The following is a 26,563-nucleotide window of genomic DNA, read 5'->3' as shown; positions in this document are numbered from 1 at the left end:
ATTTCAGAAAGATTACAGGTTGATTTTCTAAAGGAGTTAAAACCACTCCAGATCTCAAATTATGCATATGAATCACAATATAAATGCTTTGTATTCTCTTGCTTTCCTCTATAACATGCAGGCCCTCAGTTTGTATCAAAAAAGACATAATCTTTCCCCCCACCCTAATCCAATACATTTAAAAGATGCACTTTGTTCAGTAATATGCGTTATGGAACTGCAAAGATGAGAACTTTATAAGCATTACAGATATTTTGATTTTAATCTCCCTTTCTCCTGCTCAGGATTTATTGCAAATCAGTGGGATTAAATATATTTTTATGTTATTTCTTTTAAAAGCAAAAATCTGTATAGCAATGAATCGAAGTATTTTCTCCCCAAACATTTCTGCAGTTATGTGAAAATTTGTGTACAATGAAAACAAAGCATGAAATATTCTGAAACATTTACATATATAAAGAGAGTATCAACTGAAATGCTACTGGCCTCTTACCTCTTCATATCTATCAAACACAGCTCCATCTTGCATAAAACAGGGAACTGGCTTCTGCCAGTTAAATTCGTAAGGTTTTGCCATGATTACAGAAGAAAAACCTGAAATGGAATGAAAGAGCAGAGTTCAATTGCTGTCTTTTAAAAGGAGTATTTCAAAGTCTAAACAGGAAAAATAGTGACTTTTACCTTTTCGGTTCACACAGGAATACTAAAAAGTCACAGTGCATTTCCAAATGAAGTTTTCCTCACTAGAATATTTTTGTTCAGTAATTCAAATGAAAAATTACTATTAAATGTGTGTCAACTATTTGAAAAATCACTTGACACTGTAACATTGCTTTAGTTTAAATATCTGATGCATCACTTGTAGAGTATAATGAGGCTGGAATTAATGCAGCCCTAGGTGATACAAAATGTCACAACTGATAGTACACAGGAGTACTTCTTTTCACAGGAAAATACCAAGTACTACATAAACTGATTCTTTTTTTTTTTTTTTTTTCCCAAAACACTAAATTGCATACTACCTAGACAAAACATTTTTTACTCCTCTGAATTTTGTGTTTCAAAATCCATTAATATTAATTAAAGTTATGGTTATTTACAGTAATATTTTACACATAATTCAAGATACAGATAATATATAGGTCCAAATTCATGGAGAAAAAAAACGTTTAGGAATATAGGCCATTAAATGAAAGTAGCTAGCAGCATTGCTCACTTGTGTAAGTTTAGGAATGCAGATAAAAGAAACTGTTAATTTAGAATACAATACAGAAGTCATAACATATAGACCTTACAACAAAACCTATCAAATCACTCAGTATATTTAACACCACCTTGGTGCTTTCTAGATCCTGTTGTTGTACACCACAAAATGTTCCAACTACATACTCCGCAAAGTTTAAACAGAATCTGCATCATGTCTGCTTACTAAGGCCATCTTGGTTACTCCTTCATATACTAGGCCAGAGCTTTGCGTGAGAGGGAATACGCTTGGCGGCAGCATGATAGGACTGACTCACAGATGTCAGCAAATCCTTTCCATGAAACAATGTATTAAGACAAATGGAGCACACAGTCACAATAATCAGACCCCTTGTGCTACTGCCTGTCTCACAGGCAAACGATACCTTACCCTGCTCTTGTGGGCTTGGCCTAACCCTCCTTTGACAACTGCTCCAGACACACTGCTCAGGAAAGGTGGTGTTATACAATGTAGGAATGAAAGACTGCACAAACACTGCACCAAGAGAAAGATGGGTCTTCACAACAAAGCAACACGCAGATGTTAAGACCATAACAAATGAAGTCCATCCTACACATGGCAACCATCTGAAGCCACACTGATCTAAATGAAAACTCAGGGCTGCAACTCGTAACTCAGTTTTCTGATTCTCTTTGTATCACGAAACAGCAATCGTCACCAGCCCTAAACTTGGCACTGGTTGCTATTACCTTTGCTGGACAGATGTACAGAAAAAAGGCAGTTGCCATCCCATAATCCTGCTCTTTCACCACACGTTGCTCCCTAGTCCTCACCACGTTGAAGGTACCACTATTGGAAGGTGGCAGTGGACACCCACTGCCACAAAAGTGAGGTTAACCCAGGAAAACACAATTGCTTCTCCCCCCAGTGTTTTTGAAATGAGGTTCAACAAGTTGATGAAGGTGAGAATAATAATTTCTAATAATCTAATAATTTCAGGAAGCAAATCCTGGGGAGAAGATCTCACTATGCTTGCCTTAGTCTTACGTTCATCTACTATTGATCAACCCTAGCAACATGATAAGGAATAAGTGCAACCAGCACAATTCTTACTCTGTTATAGTGCAGGCACCTAGCCCAAACAAAGTTTGTCTAAGTGAGCAGAACAAAAAGCATACATACAATCAAAGGGAAAGTATGACAGCCTGTGTAATCTATGCTATGCAAACCATCTTTGTTGTGTTTACTTATGCCAAAACTCTGAATAGAAGACTAAAATATTACCTATAAGGTAATAATCCTTCAGTGATGCTCTGAGACTGAAATGGTTACTTTGACTGAACTTTAAACCCAGAATACATACAAGTGCTTAAAAAAAATTTTAAATAAGAATTTTGCAGTGCCCTTCTTCTCTGCCATGTTCTCATTACTATCAAAGACGTTCCAGCAAGAAAAAACATCAAAAGGACTCAGAAAATACTATTAAGGACTCCATCTAACACTGGCCTTAAGAACAGTTACTTTTGATAGTTCTATATTGAAAAAAATATCCCTACTTAAAAATAAAATAAAATAAAATAAAATAAAATAAAATAAAATAAAATAAAATAAAATAAAATAAAATAAAATGCATTTTGATGTTGCCTCTCTCTTCATCTCCTGCCCTTTTTAGGTCATTGATGTATAAACATGTATATCATGCTTCCAAAGCCTTGTAAGTTACATGAATTCGTTCTCTGTAACTATCAAAAATTTGATGGTAATATATAACACTTTTAAGTGTTCCCTTCTTTTAAATATTCATCCTTTTTTTGTTGTTGTTGTTGTTGTTTTGTTTGTTTGTTTTGCTTGGTTGGTTGGTTTTCTTTTGTTTTTGTTATGAAGAAATGATTTGAAGAAAATAGAGAGCAAAGAACTAGGACCAAGAAGTGATCAGCTACATTTATTACTCTGCAAAAAGCCTCCCCCCGAGCATTTGGTTCTTACTACTCTGTAAAAGAGCAGTAATATCTTCCCCGTGAGGACTGCAATGTTTTGAGATCCTTTCAGGGAATGTGCCAACTTATTGAATGTTTATTATTGTTTTAAATGTGCTTATAATTTTAGGTTCTCTCCCAGTTTAAGCTGGCACAGAGCTGCTTCTTCATCATTCTATGGAGAAAGCTGTATAGTAGGACGGACTTCCCATTGCAGTAGCATGATAGTGTCTTGTTCTGTGCAGCTTTCATACTTCACAAAGTAGCTCAGGGTAATCACAGCACCTTGAAAATGTGCTTTTTCTTACAACAAAGCTACATCTAGAGAAGCATCTTCAAAAAGAAGTCTTCTTACTTCACAGTCTTTACTAACGGCAAAATTTGAAACCAGCACCAAAAAAACCCTATACTATACAGCAACTCCTCAAAAATCTTGGGAAAATACCCCTTAGATTTAAAGGCAACTTAAAACACACACCTGAAGCAATAAACATTCCATTTTTACAGTATATTGACCATTCCCCTATAAACATGCTTTTATCTATTTATATGACTTTTACTATCAGAATGTTCCCAAGAAGAAAAGTCACTTTAATGTGATAGGGAGTTTATGTAGTGATACACACAGCCAGCGTGTGAAGTCCTTCTGGGAAAGGCAGATATGTTCTGTGCTAAATCATAAGCAATGTGATGACACTTTTAAGGCTGTGAAGAATACTCTTCAAGAGTCCCTATACTACATCCACAGCCTTCAACCTTTGTTTTCTTCTTCTCCAAACAGACACTGAACCCCATACAGTCAGATTTTAAAACTTAAAAGCTCTGCAACTGCTCTGAAACTCTGTACAAGATAAATCATAACTTTTCATCCAGCGCCTGCCACTCCAAATCCCGTATGTTGCAAGTGCTTGAAGGGACACCTATCTTTCAGAAAGAGTAACTACTTTCACACAACAGACATGCACTTTATTGACAATTTCAACTTGGTTGAGTTCATCATCCAGTCACTGAAACATGGCTTTCTTTACAGATACATTCTCTTTGTCTGATCACTTAGTACAATGAGGTTGTCTCATTACTTCATCACTGAAATTAAATAGATTGAGCTCCTCAGTTTCTTGCTGCAATGCACACTCTACAAGTCTTGGTGTCAGCCTGAGCTCTCTGCAGTTTCCCAGATGCTTTTCTGAAGTCAGGAGTCTGGACCAGGACACAGAAAACAACACAGCCCTCTATCATACAAGCTGGGATTATTCTCCTACTTCTTATTTGCATAACCTTGCATTTAGCTGCAAGAAAACACGCTTGATTGCTCATGATTTAGCAAGCAATCAAGTTCTGTGTCAGGGACTCAAGCTCATTGTTATTACCACCTCACCAATCTCTTCTTAGCTCTACTCTCTCACAGTTCTCACAGTTTACAGATGAACTAAGACAGATGAAGTGTGAGGGAAAGATGGCTTGCATACACATAGCAAGGATTCAGACAAATCGTAACAAACAAAATTTTTAAGCCATATGCTTTGGCAGCTGAGTAGAAGGTGAAGAAATTTTTCTCTCCTGTTAGAAAAGCTCTTCTCAGTCTCTCAAATTTCTTACACTCCTCTCAAAAATCTCTTCTTCCACAAACCTCTCAGCTTTTAAGATCACCAAAAGAAAATATAAAATACTCCCTTGACACTTTTTGGAACTCTAAATCTTCATCAATTACTAAGCAGTTTGAGCAAAGCTTAAAACAAATAAACAAAACACACAGCATTCCAGCATGCATTTGATTGCAAATATATGCACGCACACACCATTGCCAGGACAAAAATCAAGAAACTCTTTAACAAAATTTAATAACTAATAAGTGTGAAGATTCAACTAGGAGAGGGAGAGGTTTTAAGAACAACATTAAAAAAAAAAAAAGTCATTCTAAAAAGTGTCACTCCTTTAAAATTTTTAAATAACCTTTAAAAATTAAAATAAAAGTGTTTTCACTGATGTAGGATTCTTTAAGTATAAAAATGTCTCTGAATACATACCATTCACAAAAGCAGAAAAAAACACTCATTATAAAATACACCTCAGGAGCTGATCAATGACCACAAGGGAGAAGCAGGTGAAGTCTCTCAAATGCAGCAGTTAAATGCCTTCTGAGCTATCTTCCTTTCCTTCATCACTGATTTATGCCTGAGGTCATAATTTGGGTCCCCTCCCCCCCCCCCCCCCCCCCCCAAAAAAAAAAAAAAAAAAAATCACACCTTTTGATTCACCTGGAGTCCCCAAAGAGTTAGGACACAAAATTAACCACATCCAGAACAGTGTTATTTAACGCAAAAGTCTTTGCTGTACTACACTAAATCTGGGGTATGGGGGGTGAAAGGATTATAAATCCTGTTTTTTTCATTCTTTGACCAAACGAAAGACAAGGTGTGGCTGAACAGGAGGAGGAAAGGATTCTGTTAATACAAACCTGACAAATGTTTGGGGAAAGAGGTGATATTCTAAACTAACCCACAGGGCTGGCTAGCATGATGGATAGGATACTCCTCGGATCCCATAAACATCCTGTCAATGTTGAGACACTGTTGGAAAGGACAGCACTATTCCTTAGAACTGACACCCCCCAGCCTAAAATGCAGTAACTCACAATTTCCAGTTTGCGTAGCCCCGAGCATTATAACAATACCTGTACATTTTTTTTTTTTATTTTTATTTTTTTTAGTAATTACTATTTTTGCCTCTGGAATGAATCACTACCTGCTGAGTGAAGGAAGATGAGGAGGCGTCACACTCTGTGTTAGCCCTTTCACCACTCACCTCATCAAATCACGCTCCCTAAAGAGTGCACTGGTTACTGTCTGGGTGGTTTACAGGGGCAAAGTATAAGCAGCCACAGAATATGTTTAGTAATCTTGCTCTGTCATATATATTTTTCTTACAGTTACAAGGAAACAACTTAAAAAAAAAAAACAAAAAAAACCCTAATGAATTTCCTATTCTTTCCTCTCTTGAAGTATATACATCCTTCACCACCACTCCTCTTTGGTAAACAAGATTCGTCATAACAAAGACAACCAGATCCACATCAGCAGGCCTGTGTAACTTCTTGGGTTTGTTGTGGTATTCATTCCAATCCAGAAAGTCTACCTGCAGGGATATAGCTGCAGGGTTGTGATCCAGAGTGAGGAACTAGCTGTGCAAGGCTCCTGCTGACCAGGTAGTGCAACGCTGAAGTTCTTATAAAAAAAAAACACACTTGTTTTTTACCCTGAAGCACCGCCATATGCAAATACCCCAATTGTTGCTAGATCTCTTATGAAAGAAGACTCAGATCTTCATGTGTTCACTCCTCACAGTCAAATTTACTTGGTCCTAAACGTGCCAGCATTATCACATGCAAAACGTATAGAAAGGCTGTTTTTTAAACCAGAAAATGTGGTTTCTACTCTAGAACTTAAAATTCAGAGCAAGTTTCAAAAAATTTAGAAAATAAGAGCCACTACAGTGCAAGTCCTATTTAAATGAAACGGTGAGAGCCTCACTGCTGAATTTCTGCAGCATCCATACTATATTTTAAAGCAATTCCAAGATTTCACAGCTCTCCAGGCTCTTCCACAGTCATATTTTGTTGTTGTTGTTGTTTTTAAAAAAGAATGCTCTTTCAAGCAGGTTATTTTTAAACACATTATTCCCACAGCTCATGCAAGCAACTTAGTTCTCCCAAAAAACAAGGTCCAGAAGCAAGAAAAGATATATAGCAGAGCTCAGGCGCCTGAAAATGTATTGTTTAAGTAATGGCCTCATTTTCCATTTTGTTTTAATTGCTGGAATGCATTGGCATGCAGGGGCACCTCGGAGGTTAACCCAAAACAAGAAGTAGCCTGTTTGTCACTAACCTCTTCTTCAGCATTTCACACAAGGTCAGTGGGGCTGCCCACTGCAGAGCTCTGCTTCAGGCCAAGAAATGAGTCTCTCTGCTGCTGACAGCAGAAAACAAAAACTGCTTACGCCATAGTGCTGAAAATGAGATGGCCCTGCCTCAACATAAAGTCTGAACTGTGCTTCAGTCATTACCTCTGATGACAGCCATTATCTCTAACAAGTAGAGCTCCTGATAGACCAGAGGAGCCAAACATGACCTCCCTGCTTCCTTCACTGATTTTCTGTTTGTCCCAAGGCCTTCCTCATTTGTTAATACTTAGAGTGTTGCCCAGTTCATTCCCATTCATTCCAACTCTCTCATTATACGCCCTAAGTACTTACCACCCATCCTTTTTTGAGGAGCATTACACTTCCTGAGAAGTCTACCCTAAGCAAAGGAACATACTGGTATGTAAAGAAATTCATTCTGGGTGAAGTACATTTGCAACAGCCTAACAAGAACATGTTCTGGCTTTTAGAAGTATATTTAAATGGGGCTCTTAAGGAAAGCTTCTCAGTTAGATGATTCAGGCCAAACTCCTCACTCCACTGAAAAACAGAAAGACAATTAAACCATCTCATGCTTAAAGCAAACACTCAGTCCTGAAAAGGTAAATTATTCCTAAGCTCAGCAGCAACAGAGTCACTGGAGCAGATTCTTCAATTTAGATCAATTCAAAAGGGATCACTGAAGTCATTTCAACTCTTCACATAACTTCTGACAAGACTGCACTCAGTCCTCATGTGCCACCATTGCAAACTAGAATTATTAGCTTATATGCTGACCAAAATGAACCTTTAGGTAAGTGCCACTTGAAGTGCTAAGAAAAACAAAAGCAACTTGGCAATTTCAACAGCAAAGTGTTACAACAAAACGGGTAAATTTTTACTCATAGTGCATGAGGAAAACTCCTACAATGAAAACAGAAGCTCATCTAGACGCATCCCTAAGAAACTTATGTTTTGAATAATAAAGCTAACTTCAGAGCTATCCTAACGTAATGGAAAGTCAGTAAAAAATTAAGTGCTAAAAAATCATACAAAAGCATAAACTTTATGTAATAAGTAGTTTTTTGATACTGTTCTTTCCTTCTGGTGATGGAAACTTTGATGTTTACATTTTCAAATTTGTAAAAGTGCAAGGGTCTTCCCAAAGGATGATATCAGAAACAGACCTACACTTAATGCTGTCACTTGTACACAGAACTTAGCAAAATGCTTCATCAAACATATAATGATAATTAATTTTCATTTACATGTATTCTTCAGTACCCCTCTAACAATAACTTATTGCTCTGACCAGTCAAGTGAAGGTAATTTCATAACATTAGCATATGACGAACCTTTTCCTAGAACTTTTCCTGTTTTGTCTCATTCTAATAATCAATACTAACCATATATAAAATCGTGTAAAAGAGTTGAAGACATCAGGTTTGTCTTTAGTTAAACAGCAGAATTGTTAGAGGCGTTCAATAGTTTAGCATAATATCAAACATGCCATTTCCTTGAAGTCATCTCCCCAGGTAGCAATCGAGAGTGAATTGGACGTAGATGAAAGCAATGGTTTGTGTAATAATTGTCAAAATCTTTTCTGAATTGCTATAGCATATGACCTATGTATCAAATGTATCTTGATTTAAGAGACAATGAACTTTATTAACTTTAATTACTTCACTCCTTGGCTTTCAAATGCAAAGTGTTAAAACAAAGAACTTCTACTTCATAGAACAATCAAAAAAAACAAAACCAAAAAACACCACCACCTCCAAATACATATCACTTGCAGAAAGACCATGTATTTCCTGAATTACTTGACAATAAATCATTTCTTTAAGGTCATTTAAATCTGACACCTGATATAATTACAGCAATGAGTCCTACAGGAAAGGGACATCTGATTTATTAAAAATTAAACAAAACAACAGACTCTTCTGTATAGTAGTTGGGCAATTAACACCATACTTAATTTGTACTGCCATTTAATCTGCAACTGACAGCTAAAATATCTCTTAAAACTGTGAATTCTGTTTCACCCTTTTAGGTATGCCTCTATAACGTGTCAGTTATTTTAATTAAAAATATTAATGATTTTGACATTTATAACATGAGTTTCTTCTTTGTAGCCTCTTTCTGGGGTTAAGTGCTCTAAGAAGTCTCAAACAGAAGTAAGTCTTGTACTTCAATGTGATAGGAATACATAAGTACATGTTTAAAATTAAAATGCTAAGAAGTATTCAGGTGGAAGTATGAAAAAACACTGAATAACCTTAATGGAGGAGCATTCCTGTTATGATGCAATAGTTCAGGGATCCCAGGCCATAAGATAACTGCAGAAGTCTAACACCAAATTATTACTTTCAAATACCGTGAAAAAGGCAACACAAATTCCAAATTAAACAAATATCAGTAGCCTTTCATTTTTAAGTGCAAGGAAAAGCTATGGAAACAACACCAGCTAGAATCTCAAACAAACATAAAGCAAAATGCAAGTATCAGCTGCTCCATGAACACATCTTGAGGACACACTTGTCTGTTTCCAAACATTCACACAGATTTGGTAGTTGTATTCAAGACTTGTCAGACTTGTATTAATAAAATTTAATGAGAGGTCAAGATCACATTTTTGTATTATCTTCTAAATCTGTATGTTTGAAATAATCCCTTCACAGTTAGATACATTAGATCAAAGCAAACTTTATTGAAGTTTTGACATGGCTTAATATGAATTTGCTCAAAATATACAGATATTTTAAAAACTAATAAGCTGTAAGGGACATTGATGTTACTCTAAAATCTGAAATTAGGAAAGCAACAATATAACTGCAGGGCTCAATTCTAACTGGTTTTCTAGAAGATTTCCGAGAAAAAAAGCAGTGAGCCACAATGCCAATTTAAAAGATCAGATAAAAGCAGAAGTGATCTTTAGAGATCACTCTGGTAATCTAAAATGTATTAATGCACCGAAAAACAAAAACAAAAACAAAAACATTCATTATTTGATAGCACTGTGGGTGGGGTTAAAAGTAGATATTTGTGGAAAGCTTAAGTTAATTACAAATTTATTGGTAGCCTGGGCAAAGCCTACAAACTACAATCACTATGTAAATACAGCTTTTTATACTATTTAGGTGAAATTGTCATGGTGCACTTTAACCCACAGCACTAGTCAGAAAATTTTTGCCTGCATTTAAGAAATGATGATAACACTACTCAGATTTCTTCTTAGCATCCACCTTGCAGCTTCGAGGTTTTTGCATCCCTTTCTTTAAATGATAAAAGATAATACGGAATGAAAAGTAGGAAACAGATTTAGTATCTGCATTTGAGCAGCACACTCTTCCCTTTCGTGTACACATATCCTTTTTCTTGTTTTCATCAGCCTTCACGTCCCCAGCTATCCTGCTCGCTCCCACACTGGCGCCTGTCCCAATTCAAGTCTCAGCACAGGCACAGTGTTATCAGCTGGCTGGAATGGAAATCACTCCCTGCTGTCCACCAATCCAGCCCCAGCAGCTGTGGTAAATGCAAACCCTGGGTAGCAGAGTGGTAGGAGCAGCCCTTCTTTTTTAGCTCTGTGTTAGAAGTAGAGCTCAAGTAAGGGTGGCAGCAGGACAGCTGGAACCTGGCTGGCACATGCTGTAGCTCCCCCAGAGCTTTTGTGTTTTGGTTAGTTAGTTTAATTGCGGTTTTTTTTTTTTTTTTTGGGGGGGGGGGGGGGGGGGGAGTTCAAATCAAACAAGAATACAAAGAAACAGAACAAATTAATTGTCTTTAATGAAAGCTCTTCCTATGAATCCTCCCAGTCAGTGTCAGGAGAAGAAAGACTCTTGGTGTTCATGGCATGCACCTTAACAGCACTGTGCAAAAAGCAAATCTAGGGACTGGGGTGACATTTAACAGATGGAAGAAGATAATCAAACAGTCTGGCCTAAACACTGCTGTATAGGATCAATTTGTCTATTTTCCTCACTCAAAAACACTCTCATTGTATGCAGAAACAATGTCCATTACCAATTGTTCAGGGAGAAAAATACGTAAATAAAAAAAAAAACACAGCCCCTTTAGACTACCTGGGAGTCAAGGGACTTGGATAACATCTGAGGTTCAGCCACACAGCTCTGCAATCCTAGCTGGACACTGCGCTGCTTTCCATTTCCCTCTTACCCCTCTATAAAATGAGCCTAGAAAGACTTGTCTTAATTACACTTTTATTGATACTTTTCTTTTTTAATCTGTAAAGAGTGTTTGAAGGCAGTGACAGCAAGATGTCCCGGAACTAAAAATTATTAATGCTATACACCTCTAATCACTAAGAACATCCTGTATTAACTCATTAATACATAAGTGGTCATTTTTTCTGAAGATGAGACTGCCACAGCTATGAAACATAACACAACTAGTCAAGGTGAAAAGTAAAATGTTACTTAAAATTTGTAAACCTAGCTCTCTTACCAGCAGGACAGCTGCCCACAGACAGCCACATTTGAGACGCACCAAGTTATCAGCTACTTACAGCTTTAATTTCATAGAGATTCAAGAGGAAATGATACTGGTTTTGAACTTGAAATTATTATTATTGTTACTATATTATTGTAGGTAGGTGGCAGAGTAAGCCTTTCTTGTAAATTTGTTTTAGCTAAAGTTCTTTCCAAATGGTTGTTGTGCCACTGCCCAGAAGCTCTAAAAGCAGTGGAGACAGAATAGGGAAGAGTGCTTTCATTTAAAAAAAATGACACTGATCCCTCAGCTGATAATTTCATAGTTAAACATAAACGAAAGACAGGGATGTATGAAACGTGATATTACATTCTCTTTTCACTGCCTCAGAAAAACAGTGTGATCTATATATATGCTTCTATTAAGTAAATATAAAAACAACTCTCTTGACACTGTGGCATGCTTCCTGTCACTTCAGGCATTATTGAATAGTTGTCTCTTCGGGGGAAATAAGACTGCAGGAGATATCTCTGATAAGTTTATTTGGTAAAACAGTTCAGGAGTGCTAATGCACTTGTTAATGATGCCTTCAATTGTTTACGTTCCTTGAGAACAATGTCCCTAAAATGTCTTTCTGAACATTAATGTACCTCTTGTTTAAATACTGGGGCACAACTGGCCATGCCAACTGTTGAAGAGAGGGGTGGGAGAGCGTTTCAAGCCAGCAGTCTCTCGAAATCCTGCTGTGGGCTGCATTTTGGCTTCTTCAACTATTCATAATGTACACAAAGATTTCTGGAAGAAATGCATCTCAATTTCTGTATTGCTCCAAATGGATGATTTGACATAGTATTCCAAAAGGGATAAAAATAAAAGTGTTGGTATGTAACCTATTTGTCCACTATGGAGACAAAAAGGAGAGCCAGTCTGCCAGTCAGGGGTGCTGGTATGGCATGCTGGCATACACAACCCATTTTGAACACTTATTTGACATCTCATAATAAACAGCAGGCTTTACAGCATGCTGAGAGATTCAATTTATTCAGACTTTTCTGGACCAACTGGAGACACCAGAGTGAAGGGACTTACTTTCTCTAAATTCCTAACATTAAGACGCAAATCAGTGTTGCACAGCAGGAAAAAAAAAGTAGGGGGTGGAGAGGGGGAGAACCGATACCTTTCCCAGCCTGCAGTACAGAGTAAATGGCCTCATCGTTTCTCTTTGTCACGCCATAGCTGGTATGAGCTACTTCCACTGAAGTGAGAAGAACACATACAGCATGAGCAGAAGATACCTCTGCTCTCATGCTGAGACACGTGTATAATGGAACACGTTCACATAGGTAGGAACATAAAAAATGCTCTCCATGGAAAGGTGAGAACACACACATCATGCCCGAATATGAAAACATTGATTGTGTACAACCATTTGGGGAGAAACGAAAGGCATACATAGCAAAGCACACAAGGATTAAAAAGAGGAGGAGGAAACTAGCAAAAAAGTACAGAAACCAAGGACAGGATGTCTGACACTGATGTGAGCTTCAACAGAATAATGAAGCACCTGAGAAGGTCAAAGCTAAAATGGAAAGGGAAGGTGGCTCCCAATGCTAGAGAAGAACAGTGGGTAGTTAGGAATAGCTGAAATGGTTTGGGATGGCACAAGCATGGCTATTTTTAGAGACTGTTCAGAAACAAAGCTCAGTTTCTGCAATAGGGCTGGAAAAGAAGGGACAGAGTGGAATATACGAGGAAAGACCAACAAAACAAAACGCTGGTGTCTGTGTGTGGGGTAAAGAAGTGGCAAGAACAGTGCCAACATTCCAGGCAAGAGCAGACTGGTTATTTATTGCAGCAGCTTGGTAGTGGGAATGGCATGGCTCCAGGAGACAAGAAGTTCAGCATTCCCCCTTGCTGCAGACAAATTGAGGGGATGTGTGGGTGAGATGCTTGAGAAGGTGCAACAACTGATTCTAGACCACAGGGTGGAGGTCAAAGGCAGAAGAGCCAGTTCGGAAGTCATCAGATGCAGTGGGAATCAAAGGATGCAACTCATTACACCAAAAAAAAAAAAAAAAAAAAAAACAAAGAAATAACAACAAAATAAACACAACCAACAACTGATAGAGGGGCCCTTACAGAGACAGAAAAAATATTTTGCCATTTGCATGGGCTGTACTACACTGAGACATTCTTTGGTGCTCAATTGATGTTGCTGCTCTCCACCCCAGCCTCCTGCAACCTGACAGAGTGGTATACGTACTCAACAAGCCCACCAAAATCAAGAGTAGTGATGTATGCAAAGCATAGCAGACCCTGCAGGTAAAAGCAACATTTTTACATGCCTAAAACCAGCTTTGCTCCATATATCACCATTAAGCATTGCCAACATGGTAATTACCATTGCACAGAATAATGTCTTAGGCCCAGCAGGCTTTTCCCATAAGAAAACTGGTCAGCTAGTTCAGACTGCTTTTCTTCCTGTCACATCCCTATTAAATGCTCCAGACTGTTTAATGTGATAAAAATGTCTAGACTGTTTTTTGACTGAAAGCATAAAGAAGAGAGTTCTTTGCCCTTGGCTAGCAATCCCCTTCTTTGCTCCTTTCCTGGTAAGCACAATAATGTGCATGCTGTACTTCTGCCGACCACACTTTCTGCTATGGTAAATGTTTTTCTGGTATCTTTGTATCTCTGTAAATCCACGATTTTACAGACAAGCCCAGTGGAAGGTGGAGAATACACACACACACACACACATATATATATATGTACACACAGTGCTCTACAGTGTTGCTTTGCAAGGAAAAATGTTGAGCTTATAATGAAGTGTAAATGTTGCTGAAGGAAAGACGATAAAAGAGCACCTCTAAGTCAAGTGAACAAGAAAAGGAGAAACTAAACAGAGGAATCTCTGTAAAGATTAGTAAAGAGCAAGATGGTTTGCTAAAGCAGGAAATAAAGGTGAAGTATTGGCAAGAAATTCCAGTGGGCACATTAGAAAAAGCATTACCAAATGTGAATTAGTGCTTTGAATACTTTATGGTCCCTAGTTGCCCTCGGTCTTTAGCAGCTGTTTATTTTTGTATAACAAAACTTCTGACATAATTACAATCACGCTAAACTTAGATGCAAGTACACAATTTATACTAAAAATAACCCTCTGGCAGTGAAATTACCCAGCTCAACTGGTACACACCCTTCAGCCCTTTCTTTTTAGGCTCTATAAATCTGCATCTGTGGAGTGGGTTGTGGTCAAGGAACAGGTGCATCTGATTCTTGTCAGCATGTGTGACTTGTGTGTTGGAAACTAAGCTGCATACCATGGAAAAAGCTTGAGAAGAAACACTATCCCTGGACACCACTCATTGTAGCTGACTCCCATAGGAAATACAGCTATTGCCAAAAGAATTCACGGACAATGTGATGTGACAGAAACATCTCTTTGGCACAGTCGCAACTGGCTTGTCAAATAACATACTAAAGTCCCACTTTCCATTTTCCTGTACCCCGTTTGTTCCCAGTTCAGCATAGTCTTAACATCCTGAGGGTGACTTTTTGTTTAAAGTGCCCTTATTTCTCATCCAAGATTCCTAAATTGCTTGTTCTCTGTGATCAGACCATAAGGTGCACAGCTAAAGGTGCTGAAGAAGAGACAACTGAACACTCCATGGGATAACAACCAAGAGCTTAGGAATATCTGTGGGAAGGTTGTTCCACGGGAAAAAAAAAAAAAAAACAAATGCAGTTTTTCCACATTAAAAAGCTCTGAGCAGAAAGATCTGTACAGTGAAAGTACTGGCCCACCACTGAGCACTTGTATTTTCCATTCTCAAGGTACCATTTTTGTTGAGCAAGTCAATGTTCCCCTCTGTTAAAAGTGAGAATAGTGTTTTCCAGCATCACCAGAGGTGATCTTACTGTTTTTGAAGCACCGAGACACTGTACTACTTAATACAATACAGAGGAAAACTGTATAGTATTATATATATTAGAGCACATAGACAATTATTGAAAAGAGGTTTCTGTGGAACAACTGTGTGCACGTGTTGAAAGTTTGGATCAGGATGGTTGCATATTGATTTAAAAAAACACAAAACAAAACAAAAACAAAAAAACCTACTAATATAGTTTCTAGGTCAATAATCTTTTCCTCTCGTCAGTCCACTCCTGCAATCCTTGTGCCTGCACAGTTCCCACTCATGTCAGAGGGTGCTTTGCACAGTCATGGCACTTCTGAATTAAGACGTTTCTTTGCTCTCTATATGCACAGTTCCTCTGGGCATCTGAGTGAAATGGCACACACAGGGAAAAGGGAATAGGCTCAGCCAGCATTTCTCTGAAAGCCAGCATTTCTCTGAAAAGCTCCACACCACCCTGAGTAACAGAGAGCTCTGCAAGCTCTTTATGCTGAGCAGCAGGTAGGAGCCTCCTGAAGGCAGGCACCCGCTCTCTACTTACTGAGATACTATGCTGCTGGGGAGGTTTTTTTGGATGGGAGACAAAAGCAGCACAGGGAAGAGAAAGGCTGTTGCTTTTCCTGAAACAGAAGTGGCTGGTGCAGACAAAGAAAGAACAGACTTCATAGCACCTTTTGGTACTAAGACAGGCAGTGTGTGGCCAAGGGATGCAAGAGCACCGACTTTTTTGGTGGCTGCAAGCTGTGATATCAGGCCAGCCAATCTCGTCTAACACACACTACTGAGAAAAGTCATTGTGATTTTGGGAACTGTGGGGTTGATTTTTAGTACGTTTCCTCTCAGGACTCTGAGTTTTCTGCATTCCATTTTCTGAGGACTGTTGTTTGAGAATTGGTTAATCAGACTAAGTTTGCTATTTCTGTAATTTTTAGCACAGACTGCAAACTCTGCTTTAATGCAAAAACAACAAATCTAGAGCCACAGCTTCTGCTAACTTAGCTGATAAGTTGAAAAAATTTCAAGAGCTACTTTTTTTCCTTTTTTTTTTTTTTTTTTTCAAATAAATCCCATGTGACCATAGACAGCAGAACAAAGAAGGGCACAGTTTATTTATTTATTTATGTAAGCTATGAAACCTGATTTTAGAGTTCAGAATGGCAATACTTGAAAGTCAGGCTGAATATAAGATTATGCAGGTGCTGGATGTGATAAGTAGAAAAAATGAACTTTCCTTCAGAAATCCAAATTCATACATGAGATAAGAAGGAATAAGTTACTCAGATATGCAAAAACCAATCACTGTGGCAAAACTATCAGGTTTAGGAAACAAAGGCGACACTTTTCGAGCTTCTGTAATGAACAGTGTGCTGTTACAGTTGAAGAAACCTGATTTCCTTTCTCATTTGGATGGGGTCCTGGTAGGCAAATGGCAAAGTCAGTTCAATCCAAATCTGCCTTTCTTAGGAGTTGTGCCTTTGTTTTGGATCACAAATATGAAATAGATACCAGAATAAAACTGTCACAAGATCCTAAACGTGCAAAAAGGCACAATGATAAATAAGAGCTCCAGACAGGCTACCTGAACCCCTACAACTGTAATCTCTGGCATGTGCACAAGTTGAACTTGAGGAACACAAAGTGCAATCTGCAATACTACACTGCAGGGAAAAGCCACCCACCTGCTTTGAAACCATGCCTGTGGCCGAAGGTAAGAAGGGACACCACAGAACTGCTGTACAGATGATATGTCATATGACCAGTTTACTTGATCTTTATAAAATAGTCTTGAAAAGCATTTGTTAAATCCTTAAAATTCAAGCCAATGTTAAACAAGCAAATAAAAAAATGAAACTGAAGATTTTTCCTTCTTTTTTTCTTTTTCTTCTTTTTTTTTTTTTTTTTTTTTTTCAGGCATCAGTATTAAGAGATACATCCCTTTTCCTTGTATAAAGATCGCAGAGGACTCTTGGATGTATGCATACCTCAATCCAGCATTTTGTTCATACACAAAAATCTTCTGGCATGTATGAATTGATGTTTCCTACTGGAACTAGGTGGTCCCTCAGTGGTAACACTGGTCAAAGATCAGGTATTCCTCGTGCACAGGTAGGTAACAGAGAAAAAGCAGCTCAGACTACAATAGTGCACGCATATCTTATTCCAAGGTTGAGTGGGCACACTGCTGCTGTGCAGTGTACCTTGTAGATGTGCAAGTAGGCTCTGAGCTTTCTGGGATGCTATAAGCACCGTGCAGGTTAATTTAGTCTGCTTCTCAGCCACACGGAGCTTCACATTGCTACAGTAAGGCTGCTTCCAGCTCACTCAGTGCTTGCCCAGGCATCTTTGGGATTTCTACCCATTACAGTATGTAGGGCAAATATACCTTCTGCTGTGAAACCGTAGTGTGAATGCTGCTTTGCAGTACACTTACAGTCACTCAAAACAGGCTGGCTGAAAGCCGTAAGACATCATAAAGCCATCTTTGAAGCAGAGATAATTTTAGACTGCAGTAATGTTCTCAAAGACTCTTCGCTAACACTTGTCTTTGTTGAAATAACAGCCTGCAGTTACTGAATCTTCTATAAATTACGCCATACTAGCAGTATTGCCATAATATTCATTTTCACAACCTATAAACAGTACCTGCTCCTATGTAACAACAAGACAATGAAAATTCAAGTCTCTATAATAGATTTCTGTTTTCTAACAATTAGGCTCTCCAGGCTAGTGCACTACAAGATAAGATTACTCCAGCAAAGCACAAGTGAAATATGAACCTCAGGTTTATATTCTAGCCTTTAAAATTGAAAATTTACTTCAATAAAAGCACTGTTTAAGGATTAGGTTGCAACTGATACTCAGGAAACTGAAGCAAATTCAGCAGTAAAAAAGCATTTATTTTTCCCCAAGGAAAAGGTACTCAAAAGGCAGTGTACTCAGCTCATACACCACTTCTTAGGAACAACCTGTAAGAATCCCATAAGGCATTTGCAAGTTGTGTTTCAACTTATGCAACCTGCTTGCTAGATCTCATCTCCAGAACATCTCAAATGGCATGCCAAAGCTAAATTTTTCTTATTCGGTAAGAGACATAAGCAAACAATTATAAATGGTAACAGCCAACATACAGAGATAAAATGAAACAACCAACTTCTGGGAAGAGGCCAGTGTGCCTCGATTGTAAACATTGTGACAGAAACTGGATGTTCTGGGACACCTGGGAGATGCAAAGAATGCAAGTCATGATCGCTCTACTTGCAGAGGATCAGCCAGCAGCACCCTGTGTGAGACACTGAGTTTCATCATGATTTTCGTAACGTTTTTTGCTTTTCCCAAAGCCCTTGATAGCACATGATTAAGCAAAAGTCTCTGTATCCATCTTCCTTGTGGTTGCAGATAAAACTTTTTTTAAAAATCTGAATTATCATTACAATAAGAGACAAAAACGTGTGCAAACACACAAATTTCAGTTAATCCTTTTCAGTTCTTCTCAAGCAGTTTGCAAGATTTCATACAGCTCTGGCTGCATTACGAGTTTGAAGCTCTAGCAGCAACAGGCATTTCTCATCAATATAATGAACTCTGAGGCATCTTGCATGTCTTGAGTGATACAAGCCATCTGAAACACCATTAAAATTATATTTCAGTCATATTCTAATAAAGGAGGAGGAAGAGAAGTTGTTTGACAAATATTTTGGATCAGCACTGAATGAATCAAACAGAAGACAGCTTACAGGTTTTAAATATTTGTATACACACACACACATATATACACATGCACCCCAAGTCAGAAGGACTAAGGGATTCGTTAACCTGGGAATCTCCAATATCATTTGGTTTGGCTGTGAAAAATTTTTCCAGCTCTTAATTCTATGTCACTTATAAAGGTCTTTGTACAATTGCAATGTAAATAGAGTCAATAGGTAATTTTGAAAATAGTGTTCTAATGCTGAACAGAAACATGTCTGTAAAAGGCACAGAGACTGAAAAGCCAGTGGACAAATGCTTTGATGAAGAACTAGGTGATCTGGTTTAACGTTTGATTTTCCTCCCAGGGCAGTCCCACCTACTCAATGAAAAGCAATATATATGCCTTTTTAGCAAGTCTTCCTAAATTTGACTGCCTGTTTTGTGTAGTATGAAAACACTACAACATTACCTCAATGCACAAAACCCCATAATTCAAGCTGTGCTGAACCCAATCATATGAACTATTTTCTTGTACATCTCAGTCTCATTTCCTATTAGCAAGGCATGAAAATAAGCCAGTAATAAGGAACAGTAATAGATATTGTTAATATCAATATTAACTGGGTATAATAAACAGCAAATGAGGAGAACTGGGAGGAATATTGGTGGAATTAACTCACAAAGATATTGCTTAAGGAAGATTTTTGTGCATTGTGGACAACAGCAGAACAAACCTAATTAAAAATAACTAATAACATGACTAAAATCTTGGAGCCATTAAATGTTCACTATATTTTAACATCACCAAATCTATTTACTGTTTTATTAGCTGGATACCAGTTGCATCTATCAATCATCTTGTTTGTTTATATTTTACAAAAGAAAACTTCCAATATTAGAGAATCCAGTTTACTTAACAGGCACTCAAAAATAATACATATTTCTAAAGATTACCAGGGTGATCATATGTAACATCTCTATCTCACCTTGTTTTATGTTCCTGGTGATAAATCCTTGTTGTATACACAAGATGTGTACTGTTTATATATGTAGTGCTGTGCTTAATACTCCCTCTCAGAAAAACAGGAGAAAAATTAAAGCTAACTTGTTTCATTCCCTACTTTCGTGTAATGTAACATTCTTCTGCTTCATAGCAATACTTAGACAAAATCAGTACTTAATAGCCTTGTATTACTTATTGAAAATTACTGAAACAGATTTATGATGAACAGAAAATGGCAATAAATTGTAAAGACAAAAAAAGATGGAAGAAAAATAGGCAATGCTAATGAATTTGAAGAGACTGTCTCCACCCAAGTATTATGATAAATATTACAATATTACAATCTTACCTTTTTCCACAGACTGCTAATCTTATTTGTTTATATGCTGACATATATTTAATTGGCTTCTTGAAGTTAAAATTTATGTATGCAGCAGAAGGAATCAATGATCTTAAATCAAAAGGACTTTCATATTTTTAACTTAAAGTCTGAGCATATTGTACATATTTAACTCTTTCTCAAAAAAAAAAACAAAAAAATAAATTAAAAAAATTATCTTCAAGTCTCTTCAGGATTTAAGATTCAAATTCTGGTCCAGTAATAAATTTGACTATAGACTGCAGTGCTCATCAGATGGTCTAAAAGCTCCCAAGAAAAGCAGACACATTTCATAGACAAGAAAGGCTACAAATGGCAGAAAACAGACATGATCTAAGAGAATAATTTTGTCATCCACCAGATGTAGAATGGTATTAATTTTATATACCAGAGCCTCTAATTTCACCAGAATACCTAATCTGACATTGCAACTACTGCAGATGTGCTTAAAGGTTAAGCACCTATACATACACAAAGAGACAGCTGGGACAAGTTCACTTGTTTACGTGTATACACTTACTTGATGTACAAGTTTGAAGACCATGAACTACAAGTCCATGGGTCCGGATGGGATTCATCCCCGGGTGCTGAAAGAGCTGGCAGATGTCATCGCGGAACCTCTTTCAATTATTTTTCAACGATCCTGGGAATTTGGGGAGGTCCCGGTAGACTGGAAGCTGGCAAATGTTGTGCCAATTTTCAAGAAGGGTCAGAAAGAAGACCCTAGCAATTACAGGCCTGTCAGTCTCACGTCAGTGCCTGATAAAATCATGGAGAAGTTGGTTCTCGGACTTATTGAGGCGCACCTGGGGGACAAAGCAGTCATTGGTCCCAGCCAGCATGGGTTTGTGAAGGGTAGGTCCTGCCTAACTAACCTGATTTCCTTTTATGATAAGATCACCCGTATGGTGGACCAAGGGAAACCAGCTGATGTGATTTTTTTGGACTTCAGCAAGGCTTTTGACACGGTTTCCCATAGGATCCTACTGGACAAAATGTCCACCATACAGCTAAATAAAAACATCATACGATGGGTGAGCAATTGGCTAATGGGCAGGGCCCAAAGGGTTATGGTAAATGGAGCTGCGTCAGGCTGGCGGGCGGTCACCAGTGGGGTCCCTCAAGGCTCCATTTTAGGGCCGGTACTTTTCAATATTTTTATAAACGATCTGGATGTAGGAATAGAGGGTATTTTGAGCAAGTTTGCTGATGACACCAAACATGGAGGAGTTGTGGACTCAAATGAGGGCGTAAAGGCCTTGCAGAGGGATCTGGACAGGTTGGAGAGCTGGGCGATCACCAACCGCATGAAGTTCAATAAGAGCAAGTGCCGGGTCCTGCACCTGGGACGGGGAAACCCTGGCTGCATGTACAGACTGGGCGATGAGACGCTGGAGAGCAGCCTAGAAGAGAGGGATCTGGGGGTCGTGGTAGACAGCAAGTTGAATATGAGCCAGCAGTGTGCCCTGGCAGCCAGGAGGGCCAATCGTGTCCTGGGGTGCATCAAGAACGGCATCGCTAGTAGGTCAAGGGAGGTGATTGTCCCGCTCTACTCTGCGCTGGTGCGGCCTCACCTCGAGTACTGTGTGCAGTTCTGGGCACCACAGTATAAAAAGGACATGAAACTGTTGGAAAGTGTCCAGAGGAGGGCTACGAAGATGGTGAAAGGCCTTGAGGGGAAGACGTACGAGGAACGGCTGAGGTCACTGGGCCTGTTCAGCCTGGAGAAGAGGAGGCTGAGGGGAGACCTCATCACAGTCTACAACTTCCTCGTAAGGGGGTGTCGAGAGGCAGGAGACCTTTTCTCCATTAACACCAGTGACAGGACCCGCGGGAACGGGGTTAAGCTGAGGCAGGGGAAATTTAGGCTGGACGTCAGGAGGGGGTTCTTCACAGAGAGGGTGGTTGCACACTGGAACAGGCTCCCCAGGGAAGTGGTCACTGCACCGAGCCTGTCTGAATTTAAGAAGAGATTGGACTGTGAACTTAGGCACATGGTCTGAACTTTTGGGTAGACCTGTGCGGTGTCAAGAGTTGGACTTGATGATCCTTAAGGGTCCCTTCCAACTCAGGATATTCTATGATTCTATTCTATGATTCTATGATCTTTCAAGAGGAGCACAGAAATATAATAATACCAAAGAAGCTGTTTAGTGAAATGTCCAGAATCACCTCTTAGACTCAGCTAACTCTCAGTAGTCTGTAAACCCCTGTGAAATACTACCTACACTGGTACATGTTTAAATACACTTGTAAATCTGGTAGTAGGTATGCATAAAGTCAAAAGCACATCAAAGCAGAGACAGGTCCCCAAAAGCCTGATTCCCGTCAATATACTGAGAACTATGCTATTTTATTGCTGGAGTCAGAACTTCAACTGGATATCCCAGTAAACTCTTCCAATCAACGCAAATGCTTGATAATAATTTTCCTCTAATTTCTGACCTGCTTATAAGGTCAACTTTCTGAATGTCACACACTGCCACAATACCTACCAAATTCTTCTAGGACCATCTGGATGCTTTTTACAGCTATAAAGCATGCATTTTCGATTCTTGTCATCATGGGATTTATCCCAATCTATTTTGAGAACTGTCCCCACAAAAACGTCTAACAGACTTCCATTATCAGACAAGTTAAAGCTTGAAATAAGCACAATGCTTCTACCCCATTTTGGTACTCTTCAATCATAGCAAGCAAAATTGTCATTTTTAATATTCAAGCCAAAGTGAAATTCACAATGTCATTATATTGGATCTGCAACATTTTCACATTAATTTGCAGGTTTCTCATTCGTTCTTATTCCGTGCTTTGAATATGCTTGGATCCCAAACCAATTTCCTGAGATATATTCCAAAATGTTCAAGATTTAAATGCCTTGAAGGAATCTGTAATTCATATACAGACCAACTTTTGCTCAGCTTTGTAACTCCCTCCATATTAAAGTACTGTTAGATACATATTAAAGTACATTAGATACTGTTACTCCGAGTGCTTTACCAGAATGGTTATGGCTTGGAAGTATGACTTCAGTCATATTAAAAGTAGCAAGTCTCATTTTCCTATTTGCAATGTTCCCTTAACATATGTAGAACAATACAGAAAAATTGAGCAGACAAAAATTAATATGAAGATGTCACCAAGTACAGTAGCATATCAATGCAAGTGTCAGAGCCGCAAGAGATGTGACCAGTGGTGAGCTACAATTATGAAGAATAAACATGGGCTGCATTTTCATCTGATTTTTATTAGTGCAGATTTTTGCTGTCCTTTACATACTTGGAAAAGCCAATTGAATGTAGTTTCCACTACTAGATAATATCTTAGCTTTTGAGTAGCTTTACTTCAAATTATTTCTCTCTATAAAACAATTAAATGATCTTGCATTATTCAATGTGCAGAGACATAATGATAAGGATGAATAATGAGAGAACTCAACATGATCACTGCATGCACTGTTTAGGACAGGCAGCTTCACCTAGCTTATAGTTCGGTTGCCACTTTAGAGAAAAATTAATGCCACAACTTACAGAGGCAATAATACAATTCATTCAAAACTTGAAAGCATCAGAAAACAGCACGGTAGAAATACATTTCCATACTGCTCATGGAGACAGAGGTGTTTTTACCTGTCTAATGCACTTTGTCAAATCTGCCTACGAGAGCTCCAGATGTCTGACAGGAGACAAACACATTCCCACAGGAGAGCTGGGCATGCATGTGCAGGAGAGACCTGCAGATCCCACTGGTGCTGTCCCGAAGTACAGCAGTTATCTGCAGTCTGGCAACCTGCAACTTACTGCACAGCACAGAGGTTGATACCAAAACTGGACACAGTTGAGCATGCAAAGCTGTCAAACACCTGCTACACAGCACAACAAAAAGGATGTCTCAGGTCCCAGGTAGGATAATACTGAGATAATCTGTTCTGGTATACAGTAAGCAGTCATCACTCGCTCTTTAGGAGCTGCACAATACACTTAATTTTACCTTAGTGCCAGACATCTGCTTTTAACTGTTTAAAACAGAAAACAGAGTAGGACCAAAACACTTTTCCATACCACCCCTATTATCGTGCCACTAACATAAGTTGTAGTACTTGCATGAGTTTTACTACCTCAAATTCTCTATTCAGCTTCAGCTTAGATTAAAACGATGCAAGGAATTAAAGAATGAGCTTTTCAAAACAGATCTACATATAGTCCCATCTAAGCAAAGATGTGGTTACCATGGTCCAACTATGACCTAAATACTATGATATATACTAATACTACAAGTGTCAGCAAAAGGTTAACTACACAGATTACATCTAGTTTCACTGCACAAGTATTCACGTGCACATGTTTTGTTCCCCCCACCCCACTTATTCTGGTATTTATGAGATTGATGCATTTGAAATAAATTCAAATAGGGTTTTAATCCATAATTTTTCAAAGATGCAACAACAGAAACCTCTACTAAGCAAATAAACGATCACTACACTGATCTTCTTAACTTGGAAAATACACTTTTCTTCTATGTTTACTGTTTTGTTGGGAGAAAACATATCGTTTAACTATTACAAATAATGAAAAATAAAATCAATTTTCTCAATTTGAAATTATGGTATCTCTGAAAATTTATACACCAGTCATTGAAACGCTGTAATAAGATGACAGGCAACCAACAACATTTAATTAGTTGATCTACAACTTCCTCTTGATTGCCAAGACCTATTCTAAATTATGTATAGACACTACTGCCTGCCCGAGGCTGAAGGAACGCTCTCATATTTATTTGGTAGTTGCAGTAAAATTAATGAGTTAACAAATACTGAAAGTGTTTCTAGGATTAGGACACAACTGCTGAGTAGAAACCTCTTGACCAAATTCCTCTTCCTGATAGCTTAAATCTGGCCACATCCCAAAATTTTGTGATTTAAATAATTTACACTCAGTCAGTCAGAATGCTCCTCTGCCTTATATACAAACTCTTTTGCAGGAATTTCAAAGAGAAATTAGCATATGCTACTACTGACAGTGGCATGCGTTTCAAAATAAGCACAATTAAAAACTGAAAGTGACAATGAAAGACAATCACACTTACTTAGTAACATAACAGAGAGCTCTATATAATCATTTTAAAAAGTATAATGAATTGGCAAAAATTAAGATTCATATGATCACTCCACCTCAGTTTAATTACTCTCCCAAGAGAATATCGCATGCATAATCAGTGCCAGCTATACTCCCTGATTCACAGTTTAAACACTTACGTAAGATGATCTCTATTTCTGTAACAGAAGAGGAAAGCCCGTCTTACAGACGGTAAAATTATACGATGCAGGGAAGGTGACAAATCCAGGTTTACCAAACCCTGAATTACGCTGAATGGCTTTAAACTGGAACTCCTTCTGGAACACTGCCAAGGATCTAGTATCAAGGGATACTTTAGAGCAACATATTCTGCATGCAAAAGTGCCAAGAGAATATGTTAGAGAAATTAAATCATTCTGTTCCACTATTCAGCACTCGTGGAAGCCTAAGCAGAGGCTGGTAATTAGCTAATTTGCATGGACTCTGTGAAGAAGAGTATTTAAAAGAATTCCAGCAATACAATCTTTAAAGAGCAAGACAGCCTGGCCTGACTGGCTAGCTGCTTGCATATCTTGTATTCCCTCTGTCTGTGGCAAGACAAGCCATTTTTAGCTGTACAAGGATGAGTTGGTAGATTTCTGAAAATAGCTACATCTACAGCTCAATGTGTAATTTCCTCACAGAATCCAATCAGACTCCCATTTAAGTGGACTGCAAAAGCTGGATCAAGAAAAGGAATTAATCCATCCCTCCTTCAGAACACCCTGTAGAAAAATAAACATTCTTCTTGTGTTTATCCAACTATCTTTGTGATCACAACCAGGAGAAGTACCAGGGCAGTCACAGATGAACTCAGGAGATCCATTTTAGGCACTGTGGAGCAAAATGCAGCCTGTATGGATGCTGCGATAGCCCTTGGAAATACCACAGACTTCTCTACTCCTCTGTCAGGGAACAGTAACCCCTAACC

The 26,563-nt window shown here is 38.4% G+C and overlaps 1 protein-coding gene across 11 annotated transcripts in view; it reads right to left on the bottom strand.

Moving 5' to 3' along the window:
* PLCB4 (phospholipase C beta 4) overlaps nucleotides 1–26,563 on the bottom strand; it is a 233,445-nt gene that overhangs the window by 91,158 nt on the left and 115,724 nt on the right. For 10 of the 11 annotated variants that reach the window (XM_084513193.1, XM_084513192.1, XM_084513194.1 and 7 more), the window contains one exon: nucleotides 494–594. In XM_084513193.1, coding sequence (XP_084369319.1) covers nucleotides 494–577 — 84 coding nt within the window. In that variant the 5' untranslated portion in view covers nucleotides 578–594. Of the gene's footprint in view, nucleotides 1–493; nucleotides 595–25,772; nucleotides 25,792–26,563 lie in introns of those variants that run through there. The other variant, XM_084513196.1, reaches the window with a different exon arrangement.

Source organism: Aythya ferina, assembly GCF_964211825.1.
Source record: "Aythya ferina genome assembly, chromosome: 3".
Taxonomy (NCBI): domain Eukaryota; kingdom Metazoa; phylum Chordata; class Aves; order Anseriformes; family Anatidae; genus Aythya; species Aythya ferina.
The sequence above is the reverse complement of the archived record's forward strand: the minus strand, read 5'-3'. Positions and strand labels throughout refer to the sequence as shown.